The sequence below is a fragment of the Pinus tabuliformis genome, chromosome 5_1, assembly GCF_031772625.1.
Source record: "Pinus tabuliformis cultivar Carrire ecotype Pingquan chromosome 5_1, CPIR1, whole genome shotgun sequence".
Classification (NCBI taxonomy): domain Eukaryota; kingdom Viridiplantae; phylum Streptophyta; class Pinopsida; order Pinales; family Pinaceae; genus Pinus; species Pinus tabuliformis.
Window position 1 is genome coordinate 336733773 of NC_142305.1, and position 27797 is coordinate 336761569.

General features: G+C 36.1%; 1 protein-coding gene and 3 pseudogenes across 1 annotated transcript; 2 read left to right on the top strand and 2 right to left on the bottom strand.

Moving 5' to 3' along the window:
* The first annotated feature begins 7810 nt into the window (after nt 1-7810).
* On the top strand, nt 7811-9191 carry LOC149164774 (expansin-A8-like). The gene is made up of 3 exons (XM_089430981.1): nt 7811-7996; nt 8141-8459; nt 8593-9191. Exons 1-3 carry the CDS (start codon nt 7867-7869, stop codon nt 8894-8896), a joined length of 753 nt encoding a protein of 250 aa, XP_089287107.1. The 5' UTR covers nt 7811-7866; the 3' UTR covers nt 8897-9191.
* A 9654-nt stretch (nt 9192-18845) lies between these two features.
* LOC149164775 (histone-binding protein MSI1 pseudogene) lies at nt 18846-19640 on the bottom strand (annotated as a pseudogene).
* Nucleotides 19641-20043: 403 nt separating this feature from the next.
* On the bottom strand, nt 20044-21191 carry LOC149164776 (pre-mRNA-processing-splicing factor 8A pseudogene; annotated as a pseudogene).
* A 5745-nt stretch (nt 21192-26936) lies between these two features.
* Nucleotides 26937-27567, top strand: LOC149164777 (expansin-A8-like; annotated as a pseudogene).
* The last annotated feature ends 230 nt before the right edge of the window (nt 27568-27797 follow it).

The window sequence follows — 27797 nt, forward strand, 5'->3', positions numbered from 1 at the left end:
TTGTGAATGCACTGAAGATGTTAGGTGAGGGCCTCGAAACGTTGAGGGGGAACCTTAATAGTAGACCACGCCCTCCACTTTCCATGTTAGCAAGACGACGTTTAAATCCAAATAATGGGAGTAATCAAACCTTTGTAGCTATTGGATTGAAGGAACCTCAAGGCTTTGGGTCGTCATTGGTTTTCTTGTTTGCACACTTAGAATTTTGGCTAGGAGCTAGTGGAAAACCATAGAATGCCAAAATTAATTATACTAAAAAAGTCACATTTTGACAGGGATCATAACCTTGGTGGGACATAGGGAATGGTGATAGATGATGTGGATTAATGGTGACTTTCCCCAATTTTGGCATGACATGTTCCACCATGGTGTTTATTCTGAGCATGAAATTGGGCTTAGTTTCTTGAATATAATGGACGTGTTAATATTTGTGATAATATAAACCTAAAATCAGTCTAAATTGTCCAAATACTAAAAGGATTGGTAAATCATTGAATAAAAATTAATTTCATGGCATGCCTTGGTGAGCAATTGTAAAGCTCAATAGAGATAGCTCTCTCTCTCTCTCTCTCTCTCTCTCTTGGTTGTGGTGAAGATCCCTCAACATCCTTCTCAACCAAACTGCTTGACACGTTGCTGCTATTGCGGTAACATATTCTACCTCTGTTATTGACAATGAAACTATGGGTTCCTTCTTGGAGGCCCATGAAATGGCTCTAAAACCCAAATGAAAAACATATCCTGATGTGCTCTTTCTGTCATCGACACTTCCTATGCAATCAATGTCAGTGTAACCAACCATCCTGAAATCACTTGCTGCGGTGTACAAAATGCCATACTATTTTGTCCCATTGAGATACCTTAGAATCATTTTTTGTTGCATGCCAATGTGTTTCCTTATTTGTTTCCATGAAACTCAACACCAAACTCACTGCATACATTATATCCGGCCCAGTGCCAGTCAGATACATCAAGCTTCCTATCATACTTTTGTATAATGTCAGATTGACATTGTTGCTGCAATCTTCCTTGCTTAACTTCAACCCCATGACAGTTGGAGTTGGTGTAGGCTTGTTGTTCTGCATCTTAAACCTCTCCAAAATGTCTGCACTTACTTTGATTGAGAGATAAAAATTCCATTTTTTGTTTGCTTCACTTCTATGCCTAAAAAATGCCTTAACAACCCCAAGTCAGTTATTTCAAATTCACTCTTCATGACTTCTATGAAATCAACGATGAGGAAAACATCACTGCTTATAAAAATCAAATCATCTACATATAAGACGTCAATAAGAATCTTACCATCACTCTCTTTAATGTAGAGAGTACGCCCATCGTCACATTTTTCAAAACCATTGTCCAACAAGTAAGCATCTATCCTGCTATACAGTGCATGTGGTGCTTGCTTCAGCCCATAAAGAGCTTACCTCAACCGAGAAACTTTGTCTTCTTGGCCTTCTACCTCATAACCAGGTGGTTGCGCAACATACACTTCCTCTTTCAACACTCCATTTAAGAAAGTTTATTTTACGTCCATTTGATACACTTTCCATTTATGTTGATTGGAAATTTCCACAACTGTATGCATTGTCTCCATCCTTGCGACTGGTGCAAACGTCTCCGAATAATATCTTGCATTTTCCTACTTGTATCCTTTGACTTCTGGCCTTGCTTTGTGCCTTTCAATCTCACAGTCGACAATGTTGTTGGTCTTATAGACCCACTTCACTCCAATGACTTCTTTTCCTTATGGAAGGTTCATTAACTTCGATGTGTCATTCTTTTCTATCGCTTCTATTTCTTCCTCCATTCCCGCAACCCATTTTTCTTCTTTAATTGCATCTTGAAAATGGATTGGGTCATCTATATGACAAAATAATCCAAATAAGGCCTCTCCTTGATAGTTCACTTGTGTGACAACTGCATCTTTTCTTCCATCCTCTTGTGAGTTCATTGATAGTTGTGTGTGCGCACCTTCTTCTTCCAAATCCGATCTTATGTTTAGGGGAAACATTATATTGTTTGTCATCTGAACCTTTGCAATTAGTTGTTTGCTTGGAGGCCTATCCAAAATTGTGCACACATCATATTCGAAGAAGACATTGTAGCCCTTTTGCATGAGTTGTCCAACGCTTATGAGGTTATGCTTTAAACCAGGGACAAAGTAAACATCTGAGATGTACTTCTTCTCCCCCTTCTTTGTTACGATATTAACTCTTCCTTTTCCCATGACAGATACTTCTCTATCAGTCCCTAATGTCACTTTAGATTTCACACTTTCATCTAGATTGGAAAACATTTATGCTTTCCCTGACATGTGGTTGCTACACCCTGAATCTAGATACCATATATCACTTTGTTTTTCTTGTGCTACATTACAAGCTAAAAACATGCTATCATGGTTCTAATTTTCCTTTGTGAAATTTACACTTGGTTTGTTACTAATGTCATATTGCTTCTTTCTACATTCCTTTGCATAATGACCATACTTCGACATTGGACTTGAGATTTATCATACCCATGACTTTGTGCTTGATTTTTGCTTGGGCCTTGACTTGGAATTTGATTGTTTCCCCTTCCACTTCATCTTGAAGAGCTGCTTCTTCCACCTCTGTGTGGGCTTCTTCCTCTTCCTCTAGCATATGATCTTCCTTTGCCTCTACCTTGACCAAATGAAACTTGTGTCTTGAAGGAATGCTCCAATGAGGGGCTTGTTGCTCTATTCAGTCTATGTTCATGACAAGTCAGTGATGCATGAAGCTCATCCACTAAGAACTGTGAGAGATCCTTTGTCTCTTCTATGGCCACAACAATGGCATCAAACCTTGTTGGAAAACTTCTCAAAACTTTCTCAGCTATTCTGCTTTCCTGAATTGTCTCACCATGAGACCTGATTTGAGTAACCAACCCAATTACATGTGTAAAAAACAAGTCTACATTCTCACACTCTTTCATACAAAGTGTTTCAAAATCTCTTCTCAACCTTTGCAGTTTTGTTGTCTCCACTTTTTCCATGCCTTGGTAGGTTGTCTTGAGGGTGTCCCATTCTTGCTTGGACTTCGTTGTTGCTGCAACCCTTGGGAAAACACTTTCATTAACCGCTTGAAAAATGTAGAAGATGGATTTTTCATCCTTCTTCCTGTTGTCCCTCAACAGATCCATTTCTGCTTGAGACAAGGCATTGTATGCTTCTACATCTGCTGGTTCTTGAAAACCATTCTCCACCAAATCCCAAATGTCTTGAGAAGAAAATAGGGCCTTCATTGTAATAGTCCAATAGTCATAACTTTTTTCATTAGATTAGTCAAGCTTGTGCTTGATGTTTCCATTTCGGAGTGAGAAAAAAAACCATTCTACCTACTTGTAAATATGCTAAAAAAATCAATATGTCCTCAAAACAAATTTTAATTGCTAGTAAAAACACTTGTTTTTACACCAACAATGTTTAACTCACTATGATACCATGTTAGAATATCAGAAAAAATTTCGTAGGGTCAGAGGAGATGAGTCTGGCTCAGAATTTAGTTGCGGCAAGGTAAGTCTTGTGTTGCAGCAATGATATCGCAACTACACAGAGGCTTAAATAATACACGAGACACGGGAAATAAGTCAGGAAAAAACAGAGTACAAACAAAAAGGTTGTGGTAAATTTACTCATGAAGGTTTAGAAACACATCGCGACATAATATACTTTGTATTATATTTCAAAACATAGGAAAACACATTCGCGTAATAAATGGAGTCTGCTGGGGTTGTGGGTAAATGTCTGTGAAATCGGTTTTCATGCACCCACCAATATTTCCTCCACAGTTTTCTGCTCACTACCTCACATACTTTCAACCTCTCTCGCTCGCTCTAATATGCAAATGACTTTTACATTCACATTTATCTCAACATACCAACTTGACATTAATACATGACAGAGAAAATATTTAAAACACAACATGGTCAATTTTACATAATAAATGGTTTTCTCAACTTGTGTTATGGAGTGTGGGCCCAAAATTCATCAAATGTGTTAAACTCACTCTGTCCTGTTTTGCAGAATGGTCAGCGTTGTACTTATGTTCTAACTTGAATCCTTCCACGCTTCTGTTCTGACTTGTTCTGAGTTCAATCCTTTCGCGTGCAAACAAAATTGCATACAAGGTGAAACACAATTGCATACGTGCAATAGTTAACAGTCAAGCATGGTGTTTGTCAGTGTTTTTAAGAAGGTGGTTGGGATTATTATTTCCAACATCCCCATTTTATATAATGTGGGCACTAATAGCCCATGAGATGCAACAATATCACTCACTTTCAAATGATCTCTGGTGATATTAAAGGCCGTACTCTTAAAAAGTATTAAATTTTTTGTTAAAAAGTATCAAATTTATGGGACCTTTTTTGTTGGTTTGATTTAGCGATAATTTGAATGTTGAATCACATGGTTTACATAATACGTCATAACAGGACCAATGCACTAATTTATTTATTAGAGATTTAAATTTATATAATTTCAAAATTTATTTTAGATTTTAAAGTAAAATTGTCATTTCATTTTTTAATACTATCATCATTATCAAATTAAATAAAGAAAAATGAATTAAGAAAATTGTTATATGTTTTTTAATAATATATTTTTTTAAGTTATTATGTTTATTATGATGAGATATCTTATCTCTCATCAATAAGTATACATGACCATTTTTAATTTCTAAAGGTAGAAAACAAGACTAATAAAATTCAAGATGGCTACTAACTTATTTCAAAAATCATCATAACTTTGTATTAAAGTTCAACTAACTAAAGCATATAAAATTGTAACTTTTTTATCATAAACATTATTACAAATTTACATATAAAATCATAGCTTTTTGATCATAATTATTACTACAAGTTAGTCCCAACACTACAAAATGTTTGAAATATATACATAGAAAAACAAATAATTTTCAAAACACTATTTCTATTTAACATATGAATCTAAAATTTTGATTTTATGTTACCAATTGTAATTAATATGAAGAGTTAATATAAATCATTTTCAAAACACTATTTCTATTTTAACATATGAATCTAAAATTTTGATTTTATGTTACCAAGTGTAATTAATATGAAAAACTTAAAAATTGAAAAACTATTTCTCAACCAAAAAATTAACCAACAAAAAGGTTTTGATAGTAGTAAAATATATATTTTGATAATAGTAAAGTATCAAGTATTATTAAAATTTACTTTAGTTAATTTGATTGATGTTACCTGCTCCAAATTCCTTTCATAATAGAGAAACAAATTGATCTAAAAAAAATTAAATGTAATTTTCAAATCATTCATAAAAAAACACAGATTTTGAATTCATACCATATGTCAATAAGATTTTTTTAGGAAGAAAAAAGCAAGATTATATTATACTGGTCCTGTATAAACAGTGGCAGAAAGCACATATCTTGTATTTACATATATCATATTCCAGGGGAGAAACTTCTGTGCAAAAAACTACAAAATCTCAGATAAGAAAGATAAGACTTATGTAAAGACATCTCTAGCATCCCGCTAGGAGCATGTAACAAAGATGGATACTATCATTTGAGACCACCCATATTCAAGAGAAATTAAAAAAGGATATAGAAAGGAGAAGGACCATAAGAAAAAACATTTGAAACCATTGAAGATGATCAGAAACCCGGGATACAGAAGTCCTGTATGAAAAAATACTCCCCTTATGCCAAAACCTCCAGAGACCAGGTACCTGTACCGAGGAGAAGACCCTGCTTAGACAGACAGTCCGCAACCTGATTCAGAGTCCTGTAGATGTGCTGAATAGAGCTGCCAACCATGAGGTCCCAAAAAAACATGACTCCCTCCAACCAGCCAGCAAGATGTGGGCATCTGATGATGCATTTGCCATTAACATGATCTACCATGGACTTGGAGTCCCCGTAAATAGAGATGGAATGGATGTCAAAATAGATACAGAAAGCGAGTAGACCCGCAAGGGCCATCGCCTCTGCCACGTTGTTTGTCCCATTGCCAGCATTCCAAGCTAGTCTGTAATGTAGATGCTCGCTTATGATTATGAAAACCCCACAGCCACAAGAATTTCGTTGGGCAGCTCCGTCAAAAAAGGCCATCGGGGGCCTAAGGAGAGGATCAGGCAGCCCATTCCTGTTGGAATTTTTCATTTTTGGACTCTCTTTGCGGACAGAGCTGAGAAGGAAAGAAATGTTTTGTACAATGTCCATGAGAGACACCCTTGCATCATTAAAAATTTTATTGTTCCGCCAGCTCCAGGCACACCATAAAGCAATCACAAAGATCGGCCTCCACGATTCTCGCTGTCTACCCCACCAGACAAAAGCAGCAAGGGATAAAGACATTGGGTTATAATATGAAATGCCAAATAAGGTCACTCAATTATCTGTTAATATATTTTATAATATATGAAATGCCAAAGAGCACAGACGAGAGTAACATAACACGACAAAGGCATTCGGTTATAATATGAAATGCCAAATAAGGTCACTCAATCATCTATTAATATATTTTATAATATATGAAATGCCAAGGAGCATAGACGGGAGTAAAATAACATAACACGACGGCATTAGCCATTCTCAAAACCAAAGGTTAATTGGTGAATTTAATAAATTATCCAAATCTATAGCAATGATTCAAAATGGTTTAATGCTTTGGTAACCTTACTGTAGTTTTATAGGACTGAACTTTCAGATATTTTTTTTGTAGTTGTCACAATCGCAAACATTCATGGGTTTGATTCAAGTACATTTGAACAATTAACTAATATGTGATTGAGAGGTTACTATAGAGAATGAAATAGACATTTTAAAAGTCCAAGAAACATTCCAAATAAAATTTGTATTTAAAGATTGTGGCCCCTTCGTAAACATTAACATCCTTTTTGCAACCTCTATTTGGCTTTCAATCATTAGAATTTTGTCTTTTAAATTATATATTATTAAGTATAAAAAAACACTCTTTATAAAAAAAAATATAACCATTATAAAAAGGTAATTTATAACCGAACATTCAATACTCCCTATTCTATAACATTGTTACGAGATCATATCATAAATATTCATATGAATTATATATATATATAACCTCATATTACATTTCTATTTTTTTTACCCCATATTAAATTTATTTCATGTCTTCATCTAACCATCTCACTATTGTTATCACGAAAAGTTCTTTCACTTAGTACTCAACTTACATTCGTCCTTATCACTCTGCCTTTACACTTCCACGTAGAAAGTGGACGTTTCCAATGTCAATTGATACAGTTGACATCCATGTTTTTCATTTGCAAACGCTTGCTTCGCTCCGCACTTGATTGTAAAAATAAGAAATCTATGTACATCCATGCTTTGCATGTGAAAATTCAATCTATGTAGATCCATGCTTTGCATGTGAAAATTCTTGCTTCGCTTCCCACTTCATTGAAAAAATATATATATTATTTTCTATATATAATTTATAAAAAGTAATTCCTGAATTCCAGCGAAGACACGAATAACCATATACCTTTAGGCACTTATAAGTAGAGAGAAATTATACGCTTAATCGTCGCCCACCGGCCGTGAAGGTTATAGGATGGTCATACCTTTGAATATAAGAAACGCCGGCCACCGTTTGTTTGAACGTGCCGCGTACGTCCACCAAATATCTTAACAGCGAATCATATCTCCGCACGCTGCGATGGGTACCGCCATCCGCGGAAGAAAATTTGATCCTCTGTCCACCTCCCAATTCTATTTATTGGGAAACCTCGGAGTCCAAGACTCAGTTGTGGATTGAGGCATTACTTCTCACCCCAGATATCAGTTCAGTTGAAGTCTACTTATATTAAGCAACCGTAAAATGGCGCCTGTAACACTGACCACGATGTTCAGTCTCTTGTGGATAGCTGGTGCGGCTTTTGCACTAGATGGTGGCTGGCAATCTGCACATGCTACGTTTTACGGTGGCAGCGATGCGTCGGGCACAATGGGTAAGTTCATACCTCCACAAAACTCCAGCCCTGTGGACGTCTCGGAGGGCGCAGACACTATTCGCTTTGCAGTTTCAGCTTTAGATTAATAATTTAATACCATATGTTAGCTAAAGCAAATCGATGGTGAAATTAATTTGACAGGTGGTGCGTGCGGATACGGTAACCTATATAGCCAAGGCTATGGAACGAACACTGCAGCTCTGAGCACGGCGCTTTTCAACAATGGCGCTACTTGCGGAGCCTGTTACGAAATGAAATGCGACCACCACTCCGACCCTCAGTGGTGTCTACCGGGCACTGTGACAATTACTGCTACTAACCTCTGCCCCCCTAACTCTGCTCTTTCCAACGACAATGGAGGATGGTGCAATCCACCTCTCCAACACTTCGACATGGCTCAGCCTGCGTTTCAACAGATCGCCATATACAGAAGTGGCATTGTTCCAATCATCTTCAGAAGGTAATTAATTAATTATTACCCTAATTTGTCTGTCAACACTCCACTCCTATTCTTCAATCCTTAGAATTTATTCCCAACTTGACTTTAATTGGGATGAAATCCTAACCGGCAAGGTCAATATTTATGTATGCAGAGTACCATGCGTGAGGAAAGGTGGAGTTCGATTCACGATCAATGGCCACTCCTATTTCAATTTGGTACTCATTACCAACGTAGGAGGTGCAGGCGATGTGGAGGCGGTTTCCATCAAAGGTTCCAACACTGGCTGGCAAGCAATGTCCCGCAACTGGGGACAGAATTGGCAGAGCAACTCATATTTGAATGGGCAGACTCTCTCCTTCCAGGTCACCGTTAGCGATGGGAGAACCATCACATCCTATAACGTCGCTCCCGCAAATTGGCAATTCGGCCAGACATTTGAAGGACAGCAATTTTAGCCCATTGTCATCTGCTTCAAAACTAACCTGTCCAAGAGTAACGCAGAAGCAACGAAGCCGACGCGATGATAGAATATCACACTTTTAAAGTGGTTATTACTCCGATAGTACAATAGGCAGTATTCCACACTAACCAAGGGTACGAGGATTGCTACCCACTTCTAATTGTTTCTGCTGTATAGAATTGATATACACGTCCTGTATATTGCTGCGCTGACTGGGGACGGTGATATATTGTATCAGTGACATGTTTCTCCTAAATTCTGTAAATTGGAGCTTTATGTTTTAATTGTTATCGTTGACGGCAATTATTGGAGATTTTGATTACCTCTACTCGCGCATTGTCGTGACTGAGTTAATTGATTTTGAAGCGAAGTGTTTTACGTAGTCATATATATTGGGAACGATACACCTTTCGGACTAATTAGTTGAAGCAAAGTGTTTTAAGCGATACGATCATTGTTACCTTGGTCGGCGAGCTTTTTTCTTAAATTTAGATGGAACTTTGACAAATTTATTTCACAGGTCAGTGAAAGCGCTGCACACATTCAAAGCCTCTCCGTTCATCTCGACTCCCCTCATACAATTCCTGTTTTTCTGGCCGGTGCTGCGAAATTGCGAATGTTATCTAATATTTTATTGCAACACATATTCCTGCTTCGCCGTCCCGCTAAATTGCGAAAACGCGTTTGACTGGGGACTTCGCCATTGTTCAGACGTTTCTGTGGTTTGAAGCATAGTTACCAAGTTCGGCCGTCTTGGCAAAAGAGTTCGGAAATTCGCTGATTTAATACGTTAATTTCGATAAGATACGGAATCTTTGGTTAACGAAATCAATTAAGTTAATTCCTCCACTGCGGGTTGTTATTCTGAACAGCTGAGCAGAGGGTACAATGCTCTGCTGCGATATTTGAATTTCCTGTGCTTAATAAGCAAGCAGCCATAGGGATATAATTTAATCATTGTTTCGCTTCTGTTCAGGAGCGATATTTGATTTTCCTATGGTCAATAATCAAGTAGCCATTATAATATATATAGAAACATCTATCTTACAGAACATTTATATATATAGAAACATCTAACCAGCCATCGTAATATATATAGAACATTTATATATATAGAAACATCTAACCAACCATCGTAATATATAGAAACATTTATCTCAGAGGGGCATTTATACATATACAGAAACATCAATCCTCCAATACAAAAAATGGAAACATCCATTTTATCCGAGCATTCACAAGTATTACTGATAATTTATATATTAAAAAATATTATTGAAATTTTCAATTATAAAATAGTAAATTCTTTATTAAAAATGTTGCTTTTGTATTAAAAAAAAAAAAAATTAAGTTTTGTATTTTAAAAATTGTAAAAATTTCAAAATATAGTTTTAGATAAGAGTAGTTATCTAAATAGGTTATTAGGGTTATAATTTGAAGTTCAATTAGAGTGTTTATTTTTTGTGATTGATCACAAAAATTAATCTACCAAGTTATTATTGAATAAATTTGGATTTTAATGAGAACTAGTAATCTTTTTGGTTTGTGGAGATTATTTAAATATCCAATATTTTATTTTTTACATTCAAAATCAATTGAGAGTTTTTGTTATTTATATTAATATATTTTATTTACATGTTTTCTCAATTGGCAATACAAATAATAGATTATCTTAAATACATTAAAAAAATAGAAAGAAAAATTTAATAATTTATTATTTAGATTATAAAATTACCATGATAAATACATTTAAAAAATTTATTTTAAATTAATAAATATATTATTTTGAAATTAATTGAATTTAAATTAAGATTTAACTTAATATGTGATTTAACGTATTTCTATAAATCAAATGAATAGTAAATAAAGATACATCTTATATTGCCAAACAAAAAAAAAATCATAAAAATTAACTAAACCTGCGCAATGAAATTAGTAAGTAATTTTATGCTTATAATGATATCTAATGGCATATGAAAGTTGGAGAAAGATGCCGATCAAGTATACCAACCACTTAATTGATCGGGTTGTCATAGTTGTAGATACCAATACTTAATGACTCTTGCTCTTACAAATTATACATTCAAATCTTAATTTATTATGGTAAAAACTGAGATTAAAATAGCCAATACAAAACATTTTAAATTTGTTTAACACAACCATTTTGTAATGTTACATCTACAACACCATATCCTTTGATTTGATGTGAGTGATCATCCACAAGATATATATTACCACATTCTTGAATTCATAATACGTTGTTTCTCCTTTATCAACAAAATTTCCAATATTCCCTTTATTTCTATGTCTGGACTCACGTAAATTAATTTTGAATAACATTGAAACTTGTGACAATAAGAACATGCATCATTCTTTTTAATATTAACATCGAAATTTCGTTGGGTAATAGCTTGATGTGGCTTTGCACATGGTGGATTTACATATCTTTTACATCCTTCTCCTTATTTGCTTCCCATGGATTTCTTCGAGAACAATGCTTTCCTTTTGCTATCAACGCAAAGCCTAAATAATGAGACCTACAATTAATATTTTTCCTTCGTTGTTCTTCTTCTTGCCAAAGAATACAGTGAGGTCATCAAATATAGGTGAGGTTTCTCATGTTACAAAGAGACCTGTAACAAAACATACAATATTATTCTAAAATATCGTTCAACGTCATAGTTACCATATCTTTGCTTGAGATTTTTTCACCAATATCACCCAGTTTTTCTTTCAAATATCTGATTCTATAAATAAAACTATCACATTCTCATTCTCCTCTATTTCAATTGAAAGAAATTGATTTTTTGAGATCTAAAATCGATTTGCATTGGTTGTTTTATACAAACCTTTAAGGGTATTCTATCTCTCCTTGAATTCTTGTAGTCTCTGATATGAAAATTAATATTGTCCTTCACGAACATTTTTAGAATCAACTTTTCTTTTCTCTCATGGGGCTCCCAATTATGAACCTTTGCAAGGACTTCAAGTTTGGATTCATGTCTATATACATTGGGCCAAACATTTGTCCCTTCCATCAACGTATGAATATTGAACTTACAATTCATATAATTGGACTTGTCTAACTTGTTTGGTTCAGTTAAATAAGGATTTTCCAAAGACTTATTCATTAAGCACACCTTTAATAAGAAATAATTCCCACAAAAAATTACCTTCTCGAGGCCCTAGGATGTTGCCACCTCCTTTGTTGTTGATAAGATCAATAAAAGATATGTGGATGAATACCTGCCCATCATCAATTTCAAAAGCAGTTGATCCAGTCTATTTCGATCACACTGACAACAAGAAAAATATAATACCTTCTACATAATTCACAATTCCAGTTAACCATATAAGATTCTTCCCCATATCCAAATTCGACTTCAAAATATATGAGTTTCAGCTATGAAAATAATTTTCCAAATCTAAATATTTTGAATGGGATAGAATCATCAAGAGAGAAATCTTCTTTAAGTATAACTCTCTTGTAACTCACTCAAGATACAGATCAATCGAATCCTTTTCCATTCATGCAACTTACAACACCTCAACACAGTCTCACATGCAGTAATCTCATAGCTTTCATGACTTGAACAATCCTTAGCTAACTCAATTTAGACGCATGTAGCTTACATAGAATCCCACACAACAATATTTCTTAGTGTAACATTCTTGATAGTCTGATGCTCGTTCACATTGCAACATCTCCAACATTCTTGTATTGACAACAACTTCAATACAACAGTCCACACATTTTTCAATAGACAATAATTGACATAATATACGACTCTTTATTTTTTGATCTTGCTGTCAATTAAGAGGGTATCGTAGATTTGGAGACCTTGAGTGCTCAAAAATCCAACCCTAATTCGAAGTGATACAACATGACCCACTGTTCACACAAGTTTGTACACAGATTGGCTACAATAGACAACAATTTCAACATGGTTCATTATAATGTTGCATAGATCCATGTGTAATCACACTAACTTCCATCTCCACTTCCTCACAAAACAACAAGACCATTTCACATACACACCACACACCTCTCAATCAATCCTCTAATTTTTCTTACCTCCCGCTCTAATACCAAGACAAAATATTAAAGGCAATAAATGGAAATGATGATGCAGCTCATAGGTGAGATAATAGTCACACTAAGAGGTTTCCCACACTCTCACATCACCCAATCAACATCCTCTTACTTTTATAAGTGACACAAAACAATTTTTGGGTCTACGTATTTCAAACTTTGATGGCTCTTGAATTTTGTGAGCATAAGTGCTCACCTTTGGAATCCTATGGGTTATGGGCCCATGGAACTGTATTCTATACAACAATGGAGCTCCTAAACCTTACTTCCACTCATATCAGGCTTGCTTGTAAACTCATGTTGGGAACAGGATCCCCCAAGGACAATTTTGGGGTTAAAAGACCATGTTTTGGGTCGAATTTTGTGATGTGGCTCAACCTGGCAGGAAGAGTGACACTGATTAAGGCACTTCTCTCGACCTTGCCTATATATCAGTATGCAATCATTATGGCTCCGGCAAGCGGCCACAAGCAAATGGAACTGATAATTAGAAGCTTCCTCTGGCAAGGAGGAGAACAAGATAATAAAAAATTTAGCCTTGTTAAATGGGAGCAAGTTACTCTTCCCTATGAAAAAGGAGGTATAGCAATATGACTGCCAGGACTAAGGAACATTTCCCTGGGGACAAAAATTATCTGGAGAATGATAAATGGGAACAGCCACTGGTGGGAAAAAGTACTAACAATGAAATACTTGAATGGTCATAGAACAAAGATGATCACTAATACTATTCCAGACAGGCCATGCACCCAAATCTGGAAATTGGTTAAAAGGATAATTCCTCTTATTAGAGATCAAATATCAACAAATCCAAGGAATGGCAAAACAATTTCTATCTGGGAGGATAGAATAATGGGAAAAGACCACCTTAAACCAGCAACAAAATTTAAGGGGCCTTCAGAGATGGATGGAAGAGCAAAGTTTTAACACACTTTATTCTATTTCGGATTAGGATTAGAATAACTAGGTTACATGGAAAAAGATGGCCACTCCATCAAGACTTAAAAGTCAGTGGGAAATTTTAAAATTCCATTTGGTTGGGGCTGCGCCCATCAACATAGAAGAGCAAGGTGACTTTGTTTGGGACCCAAATGGAGGGGATTACACAGCGAAATTTGGGTACAACCTCCTCCAAAATCTTCACAATCAAAATGACTAGAGTCTTTGGAAGGCAGCTTGGAATTCAGAGACTCTGCCCAAAATTAAATTCTTCACCTGGACCCTTCTCAAAGGTAAAATTATTACCTCTAAAAATCAAAATAAAAAGGAATACAAGGGCCCTCAAAATGTGTCATGTGTCAAAAGGAGGAAGAAACTATCCAACACCTATTCGTTAACTGTATGGTGGCGAGAGTGTGCTGGAAATAGGCAACAAGTCCTTTGGAAATAAACATAAATCCAACAATCCAGTTGACAATTCTTCATAAAAACTGGGATAAAAGCTACCCATATACAAAGAAAAAAAAGGCAACAATAAAAAGGATATGGAAATGTCTCCCTTCAATCCTATTTTGGCAAATTTGGTTAGCCCGAAACAAATGCATTTTCAAAGAACAAAAGCCAAATCTAGGCAAGATCTTAGGAAAAACTTGGAGCCAAGTTGTAGAGATAATCAATACAAATGGAATCTCAAAAATGGATCAGAATAATTTACAACAAGAAGAGAAAGACTGGTACATTAAATCAATGTTAGAAAACAAAGCAAAAGCAACAGTTACAGCAAATAATAAAGAATCCCACACAAACAAGAATTGGAAATTAACATTGGAGGACAAAGAATTTGCAGAATGGATAAAAGAACAGAAGAGACACATTCTCTTTTTTGACGAAGCTGCAAAAAATAACCTAGGCAAAGCAGGGGCAGGAGGAGTTATAATAGATCCGAATCGACAAAAAATAATAACCTATGAATGGAGCCTGGGAGAAATGACAAACAACAGGGCTGAAGCATACAACCTTCTCCTAGGCACAAGGATTTTAAACAAAAATGCATTCAAAAACCCTATAATAATAGGGGACTTTTCTATCATAATAGCCGCTCTGGATGCCAATAGGGACTTCAAAAGCATAGCCATCAATAAAATCTATATAAGGATCAGAGCAAGTTTTGAAAGTCTGGGAAATATAACCTTAAATCACATCCTGAGAAACCAAAATAAGGACGCGGATAGCCATGCCAACAAAGCAATTGACAGACCAGTTGGCATAGTCAAAGAGAACAATGAAGTTTATGGAGAAAGTATCCCTTGACCCCCTCTCCCAGTATAAAGAATGAGAATGTATACCATGATCCACATGTATCAGTGCAGGCTCCCAAGTAATATTTGAGCACATTTGGTGATGGTGATCCTCTTGAGGTGTCATTTTCCACACTAGTAGATGCAGATCTTGGATTGAATATTAAGGAGGATGAGGTGTAAGAGGATGGAGGAGAGAGTAGTGGAAAGGGTGTTGATTTTGATGATTCTAAAATGGAATAGGACTAGTGATAATGATGATCTATGAGATTATCCCATATATGGTTCTAGTATATATTATCCTATTTTGTACTTATCATTAGCATTCCTACCTATAGTGTTTGTGACACTATATATATACACACATATATATTATGATTACATATATATTAGATATTCTAATTTATTATGTGTTTGATAATCATCACTGTAGTAACTACTTGTATCAACATTTTATAGACATTGTGCTTTATTAAAATATTGGACATGTCTCTCTACCTTTCATTTTTGTATTTGAAATTTGAAATTTGATATATATAAAGTGTTAAAAGTGTATTTTTTTTGGGTCAATGTATCCACTATTGGATACTCATGTCCATGTTTCCTCCATGTCCTATGTCATATTGTCACGTGATTTACAATCCCATATTGTCACATGACTTACAATTCCAGAAAGAATATGATCCCTTTATGAATCATACCATTCCCCTTGAACCATGCCCTTTACAGAGACACATGGGAAGATAACCTAGAATCCAGAATTCATACTTTCTCTTGGAAATTCGATATGAAGAATCTTGCTACAAGATAACAAATTCCTTCCTTGTTTCAAAATACAATAGGATTCCTTCCATGTTCCAAAATTTGATAGGAGAGTCATCCTACTTCTACAAGAACATAAGTACAATTTTTTCATGTTCGCCATTTTCTTATACTTTTAAAATTTTAATTTCTAATTATTTCTTCTTCTACTACCTCTTGGTTTTCTCGTAGTCTCACCATGTTTTTTTTTCTCCTTAAAATATCATCTTGTCAACAATGCTTATGAACTAATAATTTATTTCGAACTATCTTTTGATATTTATTTCAGTGATTGTTGACAAATAACTTCATATATCATGATATGCTCCTATTAGTGCTACCACTTATGTCAAGAACACAATTACCACATAAAGTATGTAAAAAGAAAAGGAAGACAATGCATTCCTAAACATCCTTCACCTCATCTTTAATGGCCTTGAATTAATTTAAAAGTGTTTTGCAGTATTTGGGTGATTGGTCACCTTGTCACCATCCTTCATCTTTATGGAATATGATTTCTATCCCAGGAGTAACTAGGGTGGTAGTATGAGGTACCGAATATTAGCCCCCCTATTTATAAAATAAAGCTTAATTGTCTCATTGTTCCCCATCACCTTCACCATGAATTCAAACAATCTAAGGCTTATCAAGAAAAGGAACTTATCCCTTGCCTTGTTTCAATCATTCCACTTAATAATATTATGTTTCTTTCCATTATAATGAAATCCTTGCTCTCCCTCTCTCCCCCTCTCTCAGGCACACACACATACACACACATAATAAAGAAATAATACACACACAATAAAGAAATAATCCATTTTGAATTTGCAAATGTTTAAGATGTTTCCATTAAATTTATTGATCACTAACTTTATAAATTCCATTTTCTACTACAATAATAACCATAATTTCCATTGAAACTAAATTAATTACAAGATAGAAAGTTATATCTCCTTGGTTATGGGTAATACTACAAATTTATCAAAAAGAAGCAACAAGCTCTAAATACCTGCATGATGAAAACATCTTCAAAACCTCATTTTACTTTAACATAAAGGTATAGGATATATATATATATTACTTAATAGGAAATCCAATCCACTATACTGATAATGATGCAATGACAATTATTAACTAGTGTGGAGAGCCCAATAATGTGAGAAAATATTTTTCAACAAAAATATTAACAAGCAAAGAGATACTCATATTCATAAAAGATCCAATATCGTATTATATTTCAATTAAAACAATTTAGCTTATCATAGATTTGCTAAGATTTATTTTTTTATTTTATTTTATTTTTTTTAATCTCAATAGAGTTAAGATAGTTTTACATTTTGGTATATGTGTTATAGTTTTGTAGTTTTTGAATTTCCAACTCAAATGAATTTCCAATCCACATTTGAGTTGGGTTTTTTTATCCATTGATATGGTTTTATTTTTTTTATTGGATGACATTCTAAATACAATAGGAAATAGGACATTCTAAATACAATAGGAAATAGGATTTGTAATTATGAGTTAAAGAATCTAAATAATTTTTGTATGTAAAAGTTGTTGTACTTGTTATCTCAAAATCAGGCCCTGGAAGGCTGCAAACCAGGAGGACTTCAAGTAACTGTTTCAGACCAATCTTTTAGCTAAGGCTTAGCCTCCTTAGCCTGAGAGGGCTCTCTCAAAGGGTTTAAGATTTGTGATTGTGATTGAGATGGCTAACTCTTTTATAAAACAAATAGGAATGAGGCTGGTAAAATCTAAATTAACAAGCAATCCATTGGGCTCATGGAGTCATATCTCATTTAGCGTCAACAGTGAATTGGCTTTGCAATGAAATCAAGGCATTCAGACTTCAATATATTTAAAGTACAACAGACACAAAAGGGACAGTATATGAGTACATGAAAGAAATTAGAGCACAACATATGATTTCCAAGTACTCAAGTACCCATCAAACTGTAAACAACGTGAAAGACAACAAGAGGAATTCATACATTGAAGTCACTATGATTCTTTAGCAGCAAAAACCATTACTGTATTACCAAAAGAACAGAGTCTTTACATAAGCTTCACAACAAGGCTTTTTTACATAAACTTCCCACCTCTATTACATTTTTGTTTCTCCTATATATAGACCTGACTGAGATTCCTCCTTAAACATTAGGGGAACTCGAGAATTACTTCTAATGACACCTGTTTAACTTTTAACTGCTTATTAAATGTAACAAACTTCAACTAGACCTTCTAGATATCTAAATCAAGTGGGACTCTAATTTCATAACAGCTTTGGTCTACAATCATCCTCGTTCTTTGACATCTGGTTCCCTTCTTATTTTGGTTGTGATGGATCTTCAAGGCTCCATGTTGATCTTCAATGTCACATGTTTTACAATGCCCTGAAACATAGGAAACTACCCCTGTGTACCGGTCTTTAGTTTGCCTCAAAATGTTCGGATCCCACGAAGTATATCCTTTATCTTTTAATTACCCAAAATGGAGCAGACCACCACGTCTTTGATGTGTTGTCCACCGTTTTCATGCGTGAAAGCCAAAATTCTTGCAAACTGTTTTACATATCCTGAAGTGTGGTAAATATGCTCACTTTATGACAAAAATCTAAAGTTGGATTCGAATACATATTATCTCCACTTGTCTTGACCTGGTTGAATCTTAATAGCTTCAGCAGATGCCTTGCATACCTTGTAGACATTACCCTTTCAAAATTCCCGCTCATATTCAAAAACCGGTTAATTGAAATTAGATTGTGTTGCTTCAGCATTTTTGTAGCGCGCTACGAAACTGCTGAGCGTTAGTCTTCATCCAAGCTCTGACTGTCTTGAGCTTTCTTTTCTCAACAGCCACTCATTGAACGGATTAAAGGCCAGAGAGTTAACCTCACTCTGATGAGCTACAACTGATTGTTGAGGCTTGTTAGGTGCAGGTGTACTCATGTCCCATATGAGCAAAATGGCAATCATTTCCAACAGAGCCAAAATGGTATTCGTGCTTAAAATGCCATGAAACATTTTCAACTTCTCTCTCATGAACCTTAAATATTTGATTGGCCTCAAGCACTTTCTTTCCAAATGCAGCGTTTATATCCCACAAGCATATTTGTGCATCGTTTGAACGACTTAGTAGGTGACCTTCTTTGAGAGGACTCCGTGTCAAACCATATCCTTCATTAGAATGACCTTTCAATATCAATTCAGGATTGCAAACCCTTTCTTGAGGAGCCTTTGATGAATGCTTGCTGTAATCAAACACATAAACATCTGAGCTCACTGTCTTCGTTGCAATGACAAATGAATTTTGTGGCATGTAGCGAGCCTTGTTAACTTCTCCTTCATGATTAATATTTTGTGTTATTTGTACTTTGGCTTCAGTGGATTCAAAACCTCCAATGATGTTATCTTCAGAGTTTTGCAGGGGAATCTGGACCTCTGCTATCATCAAATAATTGGGCTATTCTGAAGGTATGATGGAGCCATTCAACTGTCATTTTCTGCTGAATTGTCTTTTTCATCATCAATTAACGTTGACCAGCTATTTGACTGTTTTAGTGCTGCGGCATTACCTATAACCCAAAGTCCTCTGCGAGCTCTTGACATGGTTTTGGCTCGTCTACTTTAAACTTTGTATAAATAGACTTGTTGATCCTCGCACTGCTTGACAAGTTTTTCATCACTGGAGTTATGTTTGTTAATGCATATGACAACCTGAAATTTTGTATGGCTTGATGCACAAAATGTTCTCCTTGTATCCATTCAGGATTACTGGTTGATTCTTGTTCCTGAGTTGCTATTTGTTGATTGTCATGAAAACAAAGAAACCTGTGTAGAAGTTGGTCTTGGCTTAAATGGACATTTTCATCAAGTATTTCATCACGAGAACCAAAGACACAACGATCTGCTGCAAGTGATTTCACTATCTTTTCCAAGTGGCATGTTTGAAGTATTTCTGGAGCTTCATAGGAAACATTCAAACTTGATTCATCAGCATTCACCCTGTCTCTTATATGCGCCACACAAGAAGCTTCACCAGGTTGGCATAACTTGAGCTCAAACTCTGTTTCTTCGTGGGATAACCATGTGGATTGCTTCCAGTGTCTTTGTTGAGCCGCCCCCATTCATAACCTATTGGAGTAAGCTTATATGCAGTTAAGGAGCAGGCGCCGGGAGTGAAACTGCATGTAAGAATGATACATTTCTCTCCATCCCACTGCTTATTATTCTCCAAGATTCGAGCATGGCATGTTAAGTCTTGAGGTGATAATTGAGGAAGCTCATTGGGTTGTGTATGCATCCATCCCAAAGGTTCTAAATCATTCAAAAATTCATGCTCCGGCAAAGCCAAAGGCAAATGAACTTGCTGATGCGTTCCCCATTGTGGAGGCATAGCTATACAACGAATTTTCTTCACCTGTGGATTGTCGGGAGGGCTTATACCATAAATGTACCCCGAAATCTGAGTCCTAAGGTCAGCTATGCAAATGAATTTTTTCAATATGTTCTTTGGCATAATGTATGTATAGCCAGTTTCCTTGATATCATCAGAGTTAACATATATATGATCGACTCGGAGATAGAGATTTGTGGCAGATATTGCCCTTACACGCCAATCCGTTTTAGAACCAAAAGCGGCTTGCTCAAATGGACTAGTTGTGGTGACAATCAACTTATCACCGTGCACATTTGTAGTCCGACTCCTCGTGGTAACTGCAGTGAGCTTGTTTGCTTCCTTTGCCTGATTTTCAATTTCAGCAATCTGTTGCATTTCTCTGCGAGGATTTTTCCCATCTCCAACTATTGCCTGCCCAATCCACCACAGATGCAGGTGAAAATGACCTTGAACTCGCGAATATGCTCCTCTGGAACCTGTGCAATCTCTGGAAGCTGAACGCAGCCTTCATAAGAGATAAGCGTACCACCTTTTACATCCTGTGAGAGTAGTTCATCAAGCTTCTCACTATTCAAAAGAGCAGGGAAAACATCTCCGTGACCAGGTGGCAAATTCATAATGGCATTCTCAATAAGATAAACCAGGTGGCACAGTTGATTCTCTTGAGACGATGTATTCTGTTTTCCAGGCTTCATCAAAAGAACGGTTCTCCCATTTGTATAACTGAATCTTTTAATTGATGCCAGCGAGCAACTTTCCATTAAATACATGTAGATTGTAAACAGAACCCTTTGTCTCCTTCTCAGCAACAACTGCAACATGTGCCAATACCAAGACACCTAACGACCTAAAACACCGCAGATTCTGATAAGTATGACAGCTGGGTGAGATTTGTTATGGATCAGCACAAAATCACCTAGACCAGGTTTTTGCGCTACGAAATCACCTGAAACATGTTGCGCTGCGAAAACACCTAAAACTGACTTATGCGCTACGAAATCTCCTAAAGAGCTTTGTAGCACATAATAACCTTTGAACAAAACTGACACATGGAAATTGTATGAATTATGAGACCGGTGGTGAATGAGGATGCATAATGGACTCCTAAGACTCAGACTCTAAGGCAAACAAAAACTCAAACCTAGACTAGCACCGAATTTTTATAGTCAAACTAATGTGAGCGGTTTTGAAATTAGAATTCTTAAGTGATAACAGTACTTATATAGTGTTATATGAGCTATCATTGTTTTGATTTCTATGGTTATGTTTTTCAATTTTATTGATTAATAATATTTGGTGAATTTCACTACATTGTTATGCCCATTATAACATCTTTTTTTTATTCTATTTTATGTTTTTTCTTCATTCCTTTTTCTAAATAAAAATATATTTTTCTACAAAAATTGAATGAATTATTGATAAATTTTGTAAACCTTATAAGTTAGATATTTTTGAAAGTATTAAATCAAGAAAATTACAATTTCAATCAAGTTAGATCGAAGACTTTTGTGATCCATAATTAAGAGAGATAGTCTTTCGGATTAATCACATCTAAAGGATTGGGTCGACGTTTCGCAAATAATAAAATAATAATATAAGCAAGCAGTCACCTAGTCAATTAACTAGTCAATATAATAAGTGATTATAATAATATTAGGTAAAAGTTTGTTTTTTGTTGGTAGAAATATAATATATTTACCAAATTAAATAACTCAAATCTTATAAATTTATATAATAATGTCATATGACTATTATAAATTTATCTAATAATAATAGTTTGAAAATAATTAATTTTAGAATTTTATATGATAATATGTTACTAAAGAACTAACATATTTGCTAAGTTAAATAACTAAAATCCGATAAACTATTATAAGTTTATATGATAGTAGTTTGAGAATAGTTAATTATAGAGTCTTATATAATAATATAATACTAATATTATGAATCTATATAAAAATTTAAATGAAATTAATAATCAATAATACAATTATTTATTTATATCAAAATTTTTAATTTTTTTTAAGATAACTATATATTAACAAACATTCAAAAAGGACTATAAGGGGGGAAAGCCATTAAATAATACGAGGAAGATAACAAAAGCCAAGAAGGATAAGGGGGAGCAGAGGGAGGCAGAGTTAAGAGGCGAGAACCGGAATCCAGCTTTTACTTAGCTTCCAGCCATCATCCCTATTAAGGTTATTGGTATGCCTCTCAATCTCAATCGCTTCCCTGAGTTTCCTATGGTGGAAATGACCAATTTTAGCAATGAATTTAGACTCTTCAATGCAGACATGGTGCTTAGATTTCTTAGCATGTTTTGCAAAGGCTGATGCGCGGGAGCAAGACTTCTCTGGCTCCATTTGGATCTAGCAAACCAGATCTCAGTGTCCTTGTGGAATGTGATTGACTTTAGTTCGGCAGCGAAGGCCCTCCGATTGGAAGAATCCTCCAAGAAAAAGCATTTCATTAAATTCGAAAGGCTATTGAATTATGGGAAACGCTCTTCCGGTTTCGTCTTTAGCTTGGACCGCTTCAATCGGCTAGTGCAGTAAAAAATGAACAGGTCTCTCCATTGAGGAATTGGGTTTGCACGCAAATTCCTTCAAAACCCAATTTTGCATCTTCCCCCTCTCCCCCAGGGTGTTCTCTCAAAATTGTTGGACGGATTCCTTCTACTTCCCCTCTTCAGGTTTATGTTTCTGGTGCACTTTCTTAGTCCTCTTCACAAGTTTTCAAGTTGCTTCCTACCACTGACCCATCCTCCAGATCCTGGATTCATTTTTGGACTCGGTTTCAGCACCCGCTAGGTCCTCTCCGATGGCTGTTGACATATCTCCTTCCAGATCTCCCATGGATCCATTCACGGACTCGGTTTCGACACCTGCTCGATCCTCTCTACTAGCTGTTGACATTTCTCTCTCATCTCCATCGGCGATACCACCCTCTGCAGCATTGTTGATGAACCTAGTGAGTTCGTTGTCCCCTCGGTCTAACCTCTTCCATTCCGTTCCCTCCCTCGATGCTAACCCCTCGTTTTCGCTCATACCTCCACCTTCCTCAATAACTTTCCAGTCCTCTGACTATGTTGAGAGGTCCAGGTCCGCTCTTTGCAACATCCCTCCCCCTCTCCACGCAGATACATGCTATTGAGTGACTTCTTCCACCACGGAATCCTCCTTCCCCCCTCCCTCCAACTCGCCCCTGGCATTGGTTATCGGTCTACCTCTCTCCTCCTCCATCAATTCGAACTTAGCGGATTTCTCCTCCACCGTTCCATCCCTAATCATGTTGTCTTCCTCTCGGCCCTTTCATTTTAATAGACATAACATAAATAAACACAACATCTACTCTAATATCTCCGATAAAAACAAGAATATTTCTAAGAACCTCGTTCATAATAACAATTTACTTTTTAAGGTTGATAGTAATAATACTAATTACTTTAATCACAATAACGATATTAATAACTTATATCATAGTAATAAATATAATAATAATATTTATGACTATAATAATAATAGATGTAATAATAATTACAATAATAATAGTTATAACAACACCAGCTATGATGATGATGATTATGATGATAATAATTATAGGGGTTTCAAGAATGTTATTAATCTATCAAGCAAGAATTTCTATCCCTCTGTCTTTAGTCTTCTCAACAAAGGTCTCGTATTACCGATAAAGACACGGCCAAATTAGTTGGCCTTTGCCTCACCTCCACTTCTTTTAGCTTTCAGGGTGAATTCTATGAACAAAATTGTGGTGTTGCGATGGGCTCCCCCCTCTCCCCTATTGTCACAAACTTGTTCATGGAAGATTTTGAAACCAGGGCCCTTGCTTCGGCCAAATATTGTCCTAAAAAATGGAAGAGGTTCGTTGATGACACTTGTGTCATCTAGCCTCATGGTCAAGAGAAACTAGATTTGTTTCTTGAGCACCTTAATTCCTAATCATACTCCATCACGTTCACCATGGAAGTGGAGGAGAATGGTCGCCTTCACTTTCTTGACATCCTGTTTTCTAGGAAGGATGATGGGTCCGTCTGTTACCAAGTTTTTTGGAAGAAGACTCACACAGAACAGTACCTACATGCCGATTCTCAGCACTTCCCTGCTCAGAAATTTGGGGTTCTCAGCACTCTCGCTACCCGTGCCCTAAGAATCTCTGATGACGAGCATCTTGATCAGGAGAAATCTCATGTTCTTGAGGTTTTTTAAAATAACGGGTACAACTGATCCCATAGCCTTAAGGCTTTTCACAGAGCTAGCAAGGAACCGAAGGTTAAATATGCCCTCTCTGATCCTATCTCTAAGGTTCATCTCTCGTATATCCAAGGGATCACTGATAGGATTGCCCATATTCTTAAGGAAACTAATGTTTCTTCGTCCTTCAAGCCTCTCAATACCATTAAAAATTCTCTTAGGTCAGTCAAGGACCCTATTGACCCAATGAGCTCAAAAGGGGTCTACCTTGTTCCTTGCTCATGTGGTATCCCCTACATTGGAGAAACTTGGAGATCTATTAAGCAGAGGATCAGTGAACATGTGGCTGACCTCAGACATAATCGCTCCCGCATGTCAGCCCTTGCAAAACATGCTGAGAAATCTAAGCACCATGTCTGCATTGAAGAGTCTAAATTCATTGCTAAAATTGGTCATTTCCACCACAGGAAACTCAAGGAAGCGATTGAGATTGAGAGGCATTCCAATAACCTGAATAGGGATGATGACTGGAAGCTAAGTAAACGCTGGATTCCAGCTCTCACCTCTTAACTTTGCCTCCCTCTCCTCCCCCTTATCCTTCTTAGCTTTTGTTATCTTCCTTGTTTTATTTATTGACTTCCCCCCTTATAGTCCTTTTTGAATGTTTGTTAATATATAGTTATCTAAAAAAAACAGTAAAAAAAAAATTCATATAAATAAATAATTATATTACTGATTATTAATTTCATTTAAATTTTTATATAGATTCATAATATTAGTATTATATTATTATATGAGATTCTATAATTAACTATTTTCAAACTACTATCATATTAACTATAGTTAAGTTTTTCATCCCCTGCTCTACATTTATTCAAAATTTTGATCGTTGCAAAATTCGTCCTCTCACGAGCACAAATTCATTTATCTATCTATGTTGGAGCAAATTTCACATCATATAGTTACTTTATGTCCTCATCAAAAAACTTTCTTCCGCTTAGTACTGTCGCTTTATATTTCGACTTAGATGGGCTCTTTATCATCCCAGCTTTATCACCTCTTTATCACACGCTGAAATGACGTTTGAAACAATATACATTTCAGTAATGCTCGTCAAAATGTTCGATTATACCTCTAATCATTTATTTTCCTTTAAAACTAGAATAGTTGCGGGCACAGTTTTGTCATGTAACAGGGATAGTTTGGTCAAGCAGCCATTTTGTACTCGGTGAACATAATTTACCAAACACTAGACCATCGACAGGTTACATTCGTAGCCCACACTATATAGACCTTAACTATGTTGACGGGTCCATAAATTGAAAAGAAATGGTAGGAATGGCTTTAGTGTGATGTTTGTTTATGAAATTTAATCATTAGAATTGAATTAGATGCAAGTAATTTCTTGACCAATAAGAAAAGGCCATACTTCTAAGAACAAATTTATCCTGGATTTAACATAGATAGCAATATCCAGTCATTTATGACGTAGCTGCTTGTTTTTGCTTGTAAACAACACTTCAGCGTTGAGGACCGTTGAAACAGTTCACATATATGCTTTTGTATTTGCAAACACTGGCCGACTCCGTTAGATAAGAAAACAAATACCTCTACCTAGAAAAGAATACAATTTATAAAAGATGATACGTAAATTCAAGCAATGATATGAATAAACACATGAATTTTGTGATCAACGTACGTAAAACTGGCGTAAGATGAGAAGTATAAACCTTAATTGTCACCCACGGGCCACCGGCCTTTCTAGTAGTGTCGGTCATATTGTGGTCAGACTTTTGAAAATAAAAACCCCTAGTTCTAGTTCCAGTAGTGTCAGTCATATTTTGGTTAGACTTTTGAAAGTAAGAAACCCTAGTTCTAGTAGTGTCGGTCATATTGTGGTCAGACTTTTGAAAATAAGAAACCCTTGATCATCGCAATATTCACCTGATTCTTGAATCCCGTGTGTAGATGTCACCGAAAGTTTGAACGAGCGGTGCATGTGCACTGTGCACCCAACGACTCTCCAACGGATATTAATATCTAGACAATATCCGCTCGTTGCGGTGGGTGCCGACGTTAGCGGAAGAAATTTCGATAACTTATCAACCTCCCGATTCTTTATATCTGTTGGAGTTCACCAATCAGCCATCGACTCAGATGATCGGTTCTACTTTCCATTCTACTTAGTTCTAGCGTTAGATATTCATTAATAGGAAACCTACCTATCTTTAAGTGAGCATCTGTTTCGTTGTGAAATGGCTCCCGTAATACTGGCCACAACCTTCGGTTTCTTGGGGATACCAAATGAAATGCAAGCACCACTACAACCCTCAGTGGTGTCTACCAAGCACTGTGACAGTTACTGCGACTAACCTCTGTCCCCCTAACAATGCTCTTCCCAACGACAATGGAGGATGGTGCAATCCACCTCTCCAACACTTCCACATGGCTCAACCTGCTTTTCAGCAGATCGCCATATACAGAAGTGGCATTATTCCAATCATATTCAGAAGGTAATTAATTGCTACCCTAATTAGTCTGATAACACTATAATCCTATTCTTCAACCTGAAGTTTTATTTCCAACTGGACTTTAATTAGGATGAAATCCTTAGCTGCAAGGTTAATATATATGCGTGCAGGGTGCCATGCGTGAGGAAGGGAGGAGTTCGATTCACGATCAATGGGCACTCCTACATCAATTAGGTACTCATTACCAATGTAGGAGGTGCAGGGGATGTGGAGGCGGTTTCCAACACTAGTTGGAAAGCAATGTCCCGAAACTGGGGACAGAATTGGCAGAGCAACTCCTATTTAAATGGGCAGACTCTGTCACCACCAGCAACGGGAGAACTATCACTTCCTATAACATTGCTCCTACGAATTGGCAATTTGGCCAGACGTTCGAAGGACCGCAATTTTAAGCGATTCTAATATGTATCAAGGCTAACTTGTGTAAGAGTAACGCTGAAGCGAAGAAGCGGAGGTGATCCGACAATATCACCCGCTTTTAAGTGGTTATTACTCCGAGAGTACTTCAGGAGGCTAGTATTCATAATGTTGAATAGGATACGCAAATTAGCCCCCGACTCTGATTGTTGCTGTAGCATAGAATTGATGTATGCATCGCGTATAGAGCTGTACTGCCAACTTG

Excerpts from the sequence above, each read along its gene's own strand:
- LOC149164774 (XM_089430981.1), top strand. The coding sequence starts at position 7,867 with ATGGCGCCTGTAACACTGACCACGATGTTCAGTCTCTTGTGGATAGCT. Across the intron at positions 7,997-8,140 it reads CGATGCGTCGGGCACAATGG|GTGGTGCGTGCGGATACGGT; the intron begins GTAAGTTCATAC and ends TTAATTTGACAG. Across the intron at positions 8,460-8,592 it reads GTTCCAATCATCTTCAGAAG|AGTACCATGCGTGAGGAAAG; the intron begins GTAATTAATTAA and ends TTATGTATGCAG.